Consider the following 11935-nt stretch of genomic DNA (forward strand, 5'->3'; position numbering starts at 1 on the left):
GAGGTTTGTAGTGGAGATGGCTTCCTTAGATGTATGCTACTGAAAAAAAAAACGATATTAGATTCATCTGCACTAAGAAAAAGAATCACACAAATCCAATAAAAGGGTAAATCTATGTGAAATACACATGCACACCTTTAATACACTTCAAATTCCTACAAACATAGTTCACATAGCTCTATGTAATGTAATGTAAAAACACAAGAACCACAGCACCAAATACGTCAGAGCCCAGAGGACCACAAAATTGTGTTACAAGAAGTTTACAGTTTTCAGACAAAACACCAGAGGGTAAAATTAGACATTTGTGTCTGTCTGCATCATCACACATTCAACAGTTCCCCGCTAAGGATTAACAACCTGCAGATGGATCATTCCCTACGCAGTGGAAGAAATACTAGTAATTTGAGCATTAGCAGTTTTCAGTGACTGTCTCATGACTCAACCATGTCTCCTCTGTTCTGTGCCAACACTACCTTAATCTTAAGATGCTTTTTGAGGAACGCGGTGATTATCTCTGTTTAACCAGAGATAATGTTAGCAGTGTGATGATGAAGTTACACTCACTTTCCACTTCCTTAGGTACACACATTACATTTAGTTCATTTCAGGTTAATTATACAGTGTCAATAACAATTCAAATTGTCTCAAGTAATCTGATAACAGTCCTGCACTAAATCTGGACTTCATGATGGTTATTAGATTCAGAATTTGCTTCAAATAACTGAGTGAGCTGTAGATTCAACTATGTTTTAGAGAATGCAGTTGGCAGTACTGTTAGATAGTATTGTTAGTGGGCTAGACTAAATCACAGAAATACTTTTGTGTTTAATTTAATACAGGTTAGCAGTATCAAAACCTACACCCTCCACAATGAACATACCGTTAAATTATCACCTTTCTTCCTTTGCTTTAGCTTAAAATTAAACATTAGAACAAGCATGAAGCTAAGACTTAAGGCAAGAAGGAATGCATTACAATGCATTTATTTTCCCTAGTGTACCTATTAAACTGGCAAGCATGGGTATGCCCTGAAGTTTCAATTACACACCTGCAACTACCACTTATGAAACTACCAACAGCTGTGTATCTGGCTGACAAAGAGAACTGACACCACAACTCGTATGTACGACACTGGGAGCCTGAGAGCGAGGTAAAATAAATACACACACTGATAACACTAAGAACAATCCTGCACGTGAAGAGGGGCAGTTCAACTCTTTGGCATTTTCAGAATGACACATTCACCTTCATTTCCAAACTGAAATGCTCTAAGGCATGGAATGGTACTATGGTAAAACATTTTTATGAAAATACTCGATCAAAAATAAAATGTTCTCTGCCTGATAAAACAACACATGGCTGATACAGGAAATGTGAAACAAAAGAATGTCTGTTCCCTTCTCCAGCTTTAATCCTGCATACTTTGTTTTAAAATCTAATGCTGCTTTTGATCTAGACTTTTTTTTTTTATTTGGATCAATTATTATCCCACTACTAAACTGAGAAGGATTTATAATCATCAAGTAATCTCTTTTTATACTCTTTTCTGTGTTTTGTCTTGACACCAGAATAAGCCTATAAACAATGCTGAGGTACAGTTACACTGATCAGCCACAACTTTCAAACCACCTGCCTAATATTGTGTCATTCTCACTTGCGCCTTCAAATAGCTGTTTTCATTGAATTGTTGCTCATTCGCTGAGTATCTGTGCAATTCTGCATGTTTTTGTAATCTTGGTAAACTAATAACAATCTTGGTAAACTAATAAGAACGTAGCAACGATGCAGAGATAACTTCTATAGCTCTCTCTGAGAAAGAGGAGATAATGAGTGGTGACATTTCAGGACTACATTTGCTTGTCTTACCATAAAGACAAAACCCAAAACCAAAAAAAAAAATGTTAAAAGGAGCTGCTCTAAGTACAGAAAATATGTATGTGCACTCTAAAATATAGTCTTCCAAACCTCTCAAGTAAAGTTTTCTAAAGTTTTGCTATACAAAAACAAAATATACATCTAATAAAAATACACTCTTAAAGTTCCAGGCTGGCCAGCTTTAAGGACATACTAAAATAAAATAGAAAATACAGTCAAACCATGATATCTAGCTGGAGTCAGCTATCACAGCAAAGGAACAGGTGAACTGGGAGAAGGAGGAGTGTGGAGTGAGAGACTGACTAATGAGTTCAGTCGTCATCACTGTCGCTGCCCGATTCACTGAGCTGAAGATCGTTTCCTGTGAAGACCAGAAGAAGAAACAGTTGAGAGTATTATTTTACTGTTTACAGCCTTTACTTATGGTGTTGTTGCTACATGTACCAAAGTGCTCACATATTGATATTGAGGCTTCAGCTTTAGTCGTTTAGCCTTGGTTTGTTTCAGTTTCATCAAAGTATGGCATAAATCTCCACCGCGCGAGTTTTGAACCGTTCCTGCTTCAGCCATAACCATAAATACACATGAATCTATCACACAGTTGATTTTTAAATGTAACAAAAAATACACACGAGGCAAAATCTGAATTTACAAACAGTACTTACGGAGAGTGTTCATGAGCTGGTTGCTGCCCTGCTGCCGGTCGCCTCCTTCGTTGGCCATCAGGTGGCGGCTGGGGGAGGTCTGGTTCAGCGGTCGGGGGGCGTCATGCTCACCGTCACTGCTGCTGCTGTCATCGCCGCTACCCGAGGCGCTGGCTGAGTCAGAGGAACTGCTGCTGCCGCTGCTGCTCATCTGCTCTATCACCTCCACCTCGGCTCGCAGCTCTGTGAACAGCAGGGACAACAAAATACTGCATTCTTTCATCCACTAAATGGCATCATAATGTAATAAGAATAACACTCAGCTGATGTTAAAACATAATGAATGACAATATAGTAAATCACATTTAATAATACATTTAATAATAATGAATAAAGCATTGGTTTTATATAGTGCTTTATCATAGACACTCAAAGACACTTTACATTGGATGCATTATTCATTTGCTCACAGTCACCCCCTAGTGGTGGTAAACTACCTCAGCAGTCACAGCTGCCCTGGGGCAGACTGACTGAAACGTGGCTGCCTACAACCTCTCCGACAACCACCGAACATCACTCACTCACAAGTGGGCAATATATCTTTTTACCACTACTGACAGATTGGTTTACAATGTTCTAAAAAGACTTTATTAAATGGTTATATGGTGCTTATTAATGGTAAATATGGCAGCTTAAAATGAAAGTTACCATAAAAATATGTTTAACCTGTTCCAGTTATTGCTCTAAAGTCTATTCCAGAACGAGCTTTGACTGTGTCTGAATCTCCTCACCTCTCTTAATGTCATCGAGTTGAGGCTCTGGGGAGGGGTTATCTTTAGATGGGGAAGGGGAGGTTTTGACCCCAGCTCCGGGTTTGGTCGGGGCCCGGAACTGAGAGCTGGGCTGACTGGACCGAACCGATTGCTGCTCTATCCGGGCCTGGATCTTACTGCTGCCCTCCGCCCTGTAAAACCCGCACACACACAACATGCAAATCAGTTATGAGATACATCTGACCATCTACCATTTCACTTGGAAAACTATTCGATCAAATTGGTTTTACACAAGTTTTTGGTGGCTTTACAGCAGCTCATAGCCCAGCCTGATAACTTTCCTGTCTATCTCTCTCAAAGTGTTTTTATTGGTCCAACCCAGACATCATCCTCTCACCGGGTTTTCTTGACCTGGATGCTACTGCTCAGCTTCTCCAGGACAAATTCCCCTGTGTCATGATTAATGATGAGCACACAGTCTTTCTGGTATGGCCGCTTGTTTCCTTTGAATACAGTCATTGGAGGAGTGGAGCCCTGCAAAAATAACAGCAGTCGAAATGGGCATCTTGGTTTAGTTTTAACAGACCTCACAGAAACAAAAAAAATGCCAGGGTTCTTGATAGGCTTAGGACTTTAACTAGTTACAGTTCAACTCAACTCCAGTTTAAGCGTGAAGTAGAGATTAACAGGCAGTCTTACTGGAATATGAGGTAGTGTTATGGTAACTTCATCTCCTTTCCCAACTTGTAGCTCTCCCTCACAGCTTGTGTCGATAGATGCTGGTTTGAAGTCATCTGTAAAGGAAGTACATGAGGAAACTCAGAGTCAGAATAAGAATCCCTTTCATTGTCACGTATATTTCCTCAAGAGAGGAATTTGTTGTGGTGGTTGGTACAATAAACATAAACAGAAGTCAGGAAAATGGAACAATCCATAAAGTATACAAACATATACATACAGAGGAGGGGATGTACAGGTTGTGTTTGAAAAATGTGTGTATTAATAATCAAAGTGTAATAATATTCTCATTGACAAGTTAAGCTGAATATGTGAGGAAACTGTTCCTATGGCATGAGTTTTTGGGCCTGATGTACCTCAGCCTCCTGACAGAGGGGAGTGGCTCAAAAAACAAATAATACGCTGTGGCCTGTCTTTGTCCTTGGCAATGGCAGCAGTGGAGCAGATGGTGAAGTAGGAGGTAAGGATGGATGGATGGGTGGATGGATGGATGATTGAGGTGTCCATCATCCGTCTAACTTCTAATAAGTCAGGTGATGTGTTTCTGTGTCTAATTTTAAAGATGAAAGACTTCCTGTAAATTATTGGCCATAAGTTGTTTTTGTGTATGCTGATTACAAGCATATTACATATTAATATGGTAATGTTAGTTTGGATTGCAGTGGACTGTAATTATGTTAAACTGACTTAAAGTTAGACAGACATGAAAAATAAATGAAAAATAAAAAACTGTTTGGTCATAGTAGCTCAGTTATTAAAAAAGATGAGGTGTTATACAGCTGGACAGAGTAACAATCACTACGGGAGCGGAGCTGTATCAGTCTGTTGATTCTGCCCTCTAACATTTGGTGTAATGGATGGATGGGTAGTCCATGATGGACAGGTCTCCATGTCTATCACAGGGCTAACCAAAGACAAACAACCAATCGCACTCACACTCACAGGGTTAATTTAGAATCACCAATAAGGCCCAAATACCATATATTTTTTATATATTTTTAAATTCAAATCAGATTTCCGAATAGACTTCCTGAAAGTCCTTTCTTAAAAAGGAGATTTTATTATGTATTTTTCGATAAATCACCCCTCTGGTTGAAATGACTTGCAGGAAACTAGTTTTTAAATAATTAAAACAACAATAACAAAAACATGTCCTTAACCTGCAATAAAGGAAGTACATTGTTCTGTACTATTTTAGTAATAACGATAAAACTAATTTTAATAATATTTTGCCATTTGCATGACTTACGTGCAATATTTTTCACAGTTGTAACTTAAATGTTTTTCTATAAAATTTACTGGATATACATATCCACTTAACTTGCTACTTTATATATATATATATATATATATATATATACATACATACATATATATATACACACACACACACACACATACATATATATATTTATATACACACACACATATATATATATACATACATACATATACATATATATACCACAGTCTCCTCGTCCATGTGAGCTGACTACTCCTACACAACAGCGAATTTAACAGGGAGCTTCGTGCGCTGGCAAAGTTTAAATAACATACACCAGGTTTTTTTGCACTCACATCTGATAGTGTGGAAGGAAGATTTTGGCCTCTTCTCAAAGCTTTCTCCGAGCTTCAAAACATGTTCCTCTTTGTCCAGCAGCGGATTCGTGCTCCCGTTCATGGCTCTGCTTGTTTGAGATTAGTTAAAATTAACATTTATGTAAAAATAATACAAAGATAGAATCTGAGTTAGAAGACAACTGTAAGACAAAGTTAGCTTGTTGCTGCTAACCTTTAGCAAAACATCGCTCACGTCATTCGGCCCCACCTCTTCCGTTTTGGGTCTGGCTGTCAAATACTACCGAAAACAAGTCGTCAGGAACTTTTCGTCTAACATATAAGCATATCGCATATTATCAAATAATATTAACATAACATATTAACAGTAATAATTACCAAATGGCACTCGGTGTTGTAATTCGATCATGTCACTAAAAAGAAGAGAAGTCATGGAGTCGGAATCAAATTCTTAACGTTACACGGAAGAATTTACTTGACGGACAACATGGTGATAAAATGTGTACAACTCTGGCAGAACTCCGTGAGACCCACGTCTTTTTAGATTTTATTGTTTTAGTAACATGTCTAAATGCCGTGTGTAAAAGTAATTGAGAGGAATCTTTTTCTTTTTCAAATGAATGTCTAGAACAGGAGTCAGAGCAATCACCGGGGCGTTTTAAAAGTAGCATGGCACTGTCGAAAGATCCAGTCTTCAGTAGTGACATGAGTATCACACATTTCGAAGGAGTGGACTCAAAAGACGAAATGTCTTCGTGTGTCCCAGGACAAACGAAAACCTCCGCCGTCAGAGTTTTAACCCAGGGCGAGCTGGACAGACTCAGCGGTGACCGGGCTTTGGTGTCCGAGTTCAAACAGATGAAGTTGGAGAAGGAAGCTCTGAAAAACTGGGACTTGTTTTACAAAAGAAACACGACAAATTTCTTCAAAGACAGACACTGGACCACAAGAGAATTTGAAGAACTCAAGTCATGCCGAGAGGTGAGAAACGAGCTAAGAGATTATTTCCAAAAGATTTGAGAATTTGATGTAAAATCCAATAAAAAACAAAAACAATAAATCACAATAAGATAAAAAGAAAATAGGAAAAATATACAATGAGAGAAAAAAACAGGTCAAACCTGTACACGCAGCAACTCAGTTGTTAATTTCTCTTAACAAGTTAAATCATACATGTTCAAAAGGGCGTAGGAAGAAGTGTACACTTGAACATAAATTTTTGTCTAATTAACCGCACTCGTGTCTACATAAATTAACTTAGTACGCTGAGTTGTACTACTGTCATACATGTATTTGGTACAGTTTGACATCATACACAACTTACTCTTTCAAAACACTGTTTTGAATATAAATTTACCATAACATATTGTATGTTTCAATTTGAATTGTCAGAGTTGCTGTAATAAGCATAGGTTAATGCTAAGTTGACAAACATGAATTCAAATGAATGAAGAATGAATTGATAGTTGTAGCCATGTCTCACTTCTGTCTTTGTCTGGTCTGATTTGCAGTTTGAGACTCAGAAGCTGGTGCTGCTGGAGGCTGGATGTGGTGTGGGAAACTGCATCTTCCCTCTGCTGGAGGAAGACCTTAGCATCTTCGTTTATGCCTGCGACTTCTCACCACGAGCTGTTGAATTTGTCAAAGTAAGATGCGTATCCCTGATGGGCCTGTGAATTACCCTTTGTCCTCTGACTTTCAAGCAACTGCCAACTAGACTATTAGGCCAACGATAGGAGTTGAAGAATTAAGAATCTTGTTTAGAATTTGTAACTTTGAGTATTTATTGTGGTCATAGGTTGCACTTGCCTACTTATTCATAGAGGTAGATAGGTGCAGTTTTACAAGACAGCTGGTGACAAAAGAAAAAAATGGCATTTGATAAATTGCATTCCTTGGAATAAGGAATTTAAAAAATCTCTTTAAATTAAAAAACAAACAAACAAACAAACTACTTTATCCTTTTTCCATTGACAGCAAAACCCTCTGTACTGCCCTGAGCGCTGCTGTGCCTTCCAGTGTGATTTAACTAAAGATGATCTGACAGAACATGTGCCAGAGGGCAGCGTGGATGTCATCACTCTCATCTTCGTCCTGTCGGCCATCCATCCTGACAAGATGAAGCTGGCTTTAGAGAACATCAGCAGGGTGAGGGCAAAAACAACATGTTTCTAAATCCACAGCATCATGGAAAGTATTATTATTCTGAAAGTTTTAGACGTTGTTGGCTGTATAAACTATGCAGTCAAGTATACACACATCTTATGTGCATAAAAAAAAACATTAAGTACGAGCCAGTACCCTACAAGCATTTATTCAATGTTCCCTAATACAGATGCATTAAAGTAATGTGATGTGACCTTAAGGTGTTGAAGCCTGGAGGCATCGTATTGTTCAGGGACTACGGCCTGTACGACCATGCCATGCTCCGATTTAAATCTGGCAGCAAGCTGGGGGAGAACTTCTATGTTCGCCAAGATGGAACCAGGTCCTACTTTTTCTCTAAAGGTCAGTAAATTACTTTAAGGCTTAAATAAAGTCTTTTTAGGGTCAGATAGATATATATTTAATATAATTAGTCAGATAGTATAGGGATATATATAGAAGGCACTGTCACTGTTTTTCAGTCTCTTTAGTGTATTTTTTAATAGTTATAGTAATTTGTTAACAGTTAGTTTGGTCAGTTTCACAAACAAGCCTCAACATTGTATCCAGTAGTTAGTGACATACGATGTAGTTCATGGCTGGTGAGGTACAAATTTATAGTTATAAACTATAGCTTAAATAGCTTAAATTCATCATTCAATTGGCTGCTACCCCACTAACTGGTTAAGTTTCATATCTAAAATGAACATTCTTTACGTGCATATTTGGCCAAAGAACGATGTCCAACCTATGACAGTTAAGAGGGAGAATGAGAGAGAGTGTTTCCTGCTCAAGTTCGGTTTAATGTCAGTTAAACAGGATTATATGTTACACTGATACACGAAGTACATTACCTAGGCTATGGAAAGTTAAATAAGAGTGTTTACAACCATTATATTGGTGGCATGTGGAGAGTAAGCCTGAGCTACGTGTCAAGGACACGAGCCTAACCCAGTTTGTGAGAGATGAGGCTCAGCTCACTGGTGTCTCTCCCTGTATTTACACATGAAATATGTAAATTCAGCGATTTCGACTATAAAAATGATAGAAATTACTGGAATCTGTCTTGCTGTCTGACGCGCTCGATGACCACAAGGGGTTCTTATGTGTGTATGTACAAATGGCAAATAAGTTTTATGAATCTAAAATCTTGGAATTATACCGAAATGACATTAATATCATAGACCTGAAAGGTGTATAAAAACTGAAATTCACTAAAATTCTTCACTTTAGTTACTCATCAACTTAATCAATAGTAGGAGTTACACACCTGTTTGAAAAAACAAAAACTGCATTCTGCAATGCTTCTTCATTCTGGGGTCTCACTCTGCTTCTAGAGTTCCTGGCCGAGCTGTTTGAGGAGACAGGCTTCCAGGCTGTTTCTAACGACTACGTCCTGAGAGAGACCGTCAACAAAAAGGAGGGGCTTTGTGTTCCCAGGGTGTTTCTGCAGAGCAAATTCACCAAGCCTGCCCAGTCACACAGCTCCTGATGTCACCTGGCATTGGTCTGTCATCTTACAAATTTCCCCAAAGATGCAGTGAAATATTGGACTACAATCTTTGGTTCTAACTGGATGGCAAACAATATCCCTGTTGGAATTTGTAGCCTAAATTTTATTAGAAGGGGATGTACAGCTTAAACAATCACGGTTTTGAGTCCTTCAAAGGATTATAAAAGTCGGTTGTAATAACTCTGTCACACACCAATTAACCAGTGTATGCCCTTCAGTGAGTGGTGCTGACAGACTGGCTGACAGCTGCTCTTTTGCCAGCAGTTAAAGAGGTAGAGATATGTGGAACTTTACAAATGTACAAAAGACAGATATGTAATTTTTTGCTGGGTAACTAATGAAGAGTATGATCTTCGTATAGCCTTTGTCAGAGCTTAAACAGCTGGTAGTAACATCCTGAGACTTCTCTGTGGGTCTTTGAACTTTTCTTCTGCGAACAAATGGATAAAGAGGTTTCTCTATCCGATATTTCCTTAATATTGTCAGTTTTATGATTTTAATATTTGTGCAAATGAATTCCAATGTGTTTTTATACTGCAGAAAAATCAAGTGCACCCACATTGTATCATTTCACTCTCCCTGTTTTTACGTAACCTTTTTTGGAATGGGTGAACTGACTTCCAGTATATTCCTGAAATAACAAAGGCAGCACTCTAAAAGACTGAATTCAAAAAATTAGGTCAAGAGAAAATTTACTTACATTAGTTCTGTTATTTCAAGCAGGATGGCAGAGTTGACGGATGACAACTTTTTTGTCATCTACAGACTGTGCTCCGTGCATTGCTAGATTGCAGTATACTAACAGTCAGTTTAAAACAAGTGATTTACTCAGCATGGATTCTGTTATACAGATCAGACATGTATTCAACAGCGTTTCTCCTCCAGCTTCAATATTCCCACAACAGTCTGATCACAGCCATACCCCCTTAGAGATCTCCCCTATTCAGTCTTGGGCTTCACCCACAAGGTTGGGTCGATCGTTTTCTAGATTAGAGTCATAGTGACTGGTGTTATGGAATTAAGGATAAAACAAGTAGAGAGTTTTGCTGAGGTTTTGGCATCATTAAAATGGAGTGTGGAGATCCTGAACCTGCTGTCTTTACTGTAGTGACTCTAGTCATACTTCCCTATCAGTTTGTTCATCTGGAGTGGAGCAAAATAACTATTGTGGTGAATATCACATTTTAAAATGATTGCTACTAACCTTTATTGTCATTGGCTGTCTTAGAACAGCATACTGTAATTCAAGTGTCTTCTGTGCCTTCTCCTGAATGTATTTACAGGCTTTAGGAAAATCACCCTGCGACGACATTTTTCCACCAATCACAGGCCATTTTACGGAATGTCACTGATGAATTAGATGTTGATTTAAAAGCTATTTGACCATAAAAAGTGGTAGAAATAAAAGAATTTCATGCAAGACTCATGAAAAACATCCCTCAAAGGAATGTGTTCTTTATCAACAATGAAATGATCCATTCACGCTATACACTGCCTCTCTTGTACATGCACGCAAAACTGCACACAAAACCACACAAAACCACGCAAAACTGCACACAAAACCACACACTCTTAGACATACTAACAAACACACACCACACACAGACACACTCACACTTGGGAGTCCCTGGTAGTCACGTGGCTCCATTATGATGAATGGGAAATTTACAAGAATTTCATCCATCGACCGACAATGAGAAAATGACTCAATCTGATCAAGTACAGTAAAAATCTCAAATATCAGTAGTTTTCTTCTAAATGCAATATTAACATCACAGAATGAAATGGTAGCCAAATTAAAAAAATTTAGTTCTAATGGAAGTCTATGGGGCATTTTTGGTCATGAAGGTGTCTACAGGGAGTATCTGACACTACATAAAAAACACTAATGCAATCAAATCAATTTTATTGCTAATCTTTGACATATCCAAGACTCTAATTACCACCAACGTCCCATCCACTTATTGTTTATTTTATGGAAAATAATTCAGTTTTTGTCTTCTTTGTAAAAAATGTTTAAAACTTGGTATTTTCAGACCGGCATTTAAATGGTTAAAATCCTGAAAACTCTTGAAATTTTGACAGTTTGGAGCAGGTCTGAAGTTTATTCATGAAACCTGTGTACCCTGTATTTTACTGTCCTGTAATTTGCAGTGTTTGTTTTCTGTTTCTAGAGGCAATGAGACACTTTGTAACTTTATCACAGACAAAGAGGTGTATATATAATGAAAGAGCAAGAGAAGAAATACACAAAGGTGGGTGGGCAAAAGTAGCATATTGTGTGTAATGGCAGACCTGCTGCCAGTAACAGACAGAGTTGAGATGAATAGTGGTAAATATGAAAAAGGAAAATAGCAAATCCGGTGCTATTTGTGTCTATTGCTTTAGCTTGTGTGTATTCTTAGCTACTTTATGCCTTTTGATTTCCCCAATGAGAACAAGTAAAGGGATCTGAATTCAAGTGAATTTAGTTGAATTATGATTTCCATCATTCAAATTATGCAACAAAGGTTTAAAGCATTTTGCATATGGGTGCAATTGAATATACATATATATTACTTGTTGCAGCCAATAAAACATTTGTATGGCTGTAGAATACCATTACCCAATGATACATGAGACCACTGTGGTGAGGTCAGCTTTCTTTGTAGAGCCTTGCAGCATGC

At 38.0% G+C, this 11935-nt stretch overlaps 2 protein-coding genes across 3 annotated transcripts; one reads left to right on the forward strand and one right to left on the reverse strand.

Moving 5' to 3' along the window:
• Window positions 1-107: 107 nt before the first annotated feature.
• Window positions 108-5952, reverse strand: eaf1 (ELL associated factor 1). Of its 2 annotated transcripts, none has more exons than XM_047598213.1 (7): window positions 5826-5952; window positions 5612-5721; window positions 3995-4089; window positions 3693-3829; window positions 3314-3486; window positions 2544-2765; window positions 108-2239 (listed from the first exon to the last, which is right to left on the reverse strand). In XM_047598213.1, exons 2-7 carry the CDS (start codon window positions 5712-5714, stop codon window positions 2190-2192), a joined length of 780 nt encoding a protein of 259 aa, XP_047454169.1. In that variant the 5' UTR covers window positions 5715-5721; window positions 5826-5952; the 3' UTR covers window positions 108-2189. The 2 variants fall into 2 exon arrangements, with proteins under 2 accessions (XP_047454169.1, XP_047454168.1); XM_047598212.1 differs by having other exon boundaries at window positions 5612-5718; window positions 5826-5872.
• A 139-nt stretch (window positions 5953-6091) lies between these two features.
• Window positions 6092-10713, forward strand: mettl6 (methyltransferase 6, methylcytidine). The gene is made up of 5 exons (XM_047598211.1): window positions 6092-6592; window positions 7123-7257; window positions 7589-7759; window positions 7978-8119; window positions 9094-10713. Exons 1-5 carry the CDS (start codon window positions 6281-6283, stop codon window positions 9246-9248), a joined length of 915 nt encoding a protein of 304 aa, XP_047454167.1. The 5' UTR covers window positions 6092-6280; the 3' UTR covers window positions 9249-10713.
• Window positions 10714-11935: the final 1222 nt, after the last annotated feature.

This window comes from Mugil cephalus, chromosome 11, assembly GCF_022458985.1.
Source record: "Mugil cephalus isolate CIBA_MC_2020 chromosome 11, CIBA_Mcephalus_1.1, whole genome shotgun sequence".
Classification (NCBI taxonomy): Eukaryota; Metazoa; Chordata; class Actinopteri; order Mugiliformes; family Mugilidae; genus Mugil; species Mugil cephalus.

Excerpts from the sequence above, each read along its gene's own strand:
- eaf1 (XM_047598213.1), bottom strand. The coding sequence starts at position 5,714 with ATGAACGGGAGCACGAATCCGCTGCTGGACAAAGAGGAACATGTTTTG. Across the intron at positions 2,766-3,313 it reads ACTCGATGACATTAAGAGAG|AGCTGCGAGCCGAGGTGGAG; the intron begins GTGAGGAGATTC and ends TGCTGTTCACAG. Across the intron at positions 2,240-2,543 it reads CCAGCTCATGAACACTCTCC|GAAACGATCTTCAGCTCAGT; the intron begins GTAAGTACTGTT and ends TGGTCTTCACAG.
- mettl6 (XM_047598211.1), top strand. The coding sequence starts at position 6,281 with ATGGCACTGTCGAAAGATCCAGTCTTCAGTAGTGACATGAGTATCACA. Across the intron at positions 7,760-7,977 it reads CTTTAGAGAACATCAGCAGG|GTGTTGAAGCCTGGAGGCAT; the intron begins GTGAGGGCAAAA and ends TGTGACCTTAAG. Across the intron at positions 8,120-9,093 it reads GTCCTACTTTTTCTCTAAAG|AGTTCCTGGCCGAGCTGTTT; the intron begins GTCAGTAAATTA and ends CTCTGCTTCTAG.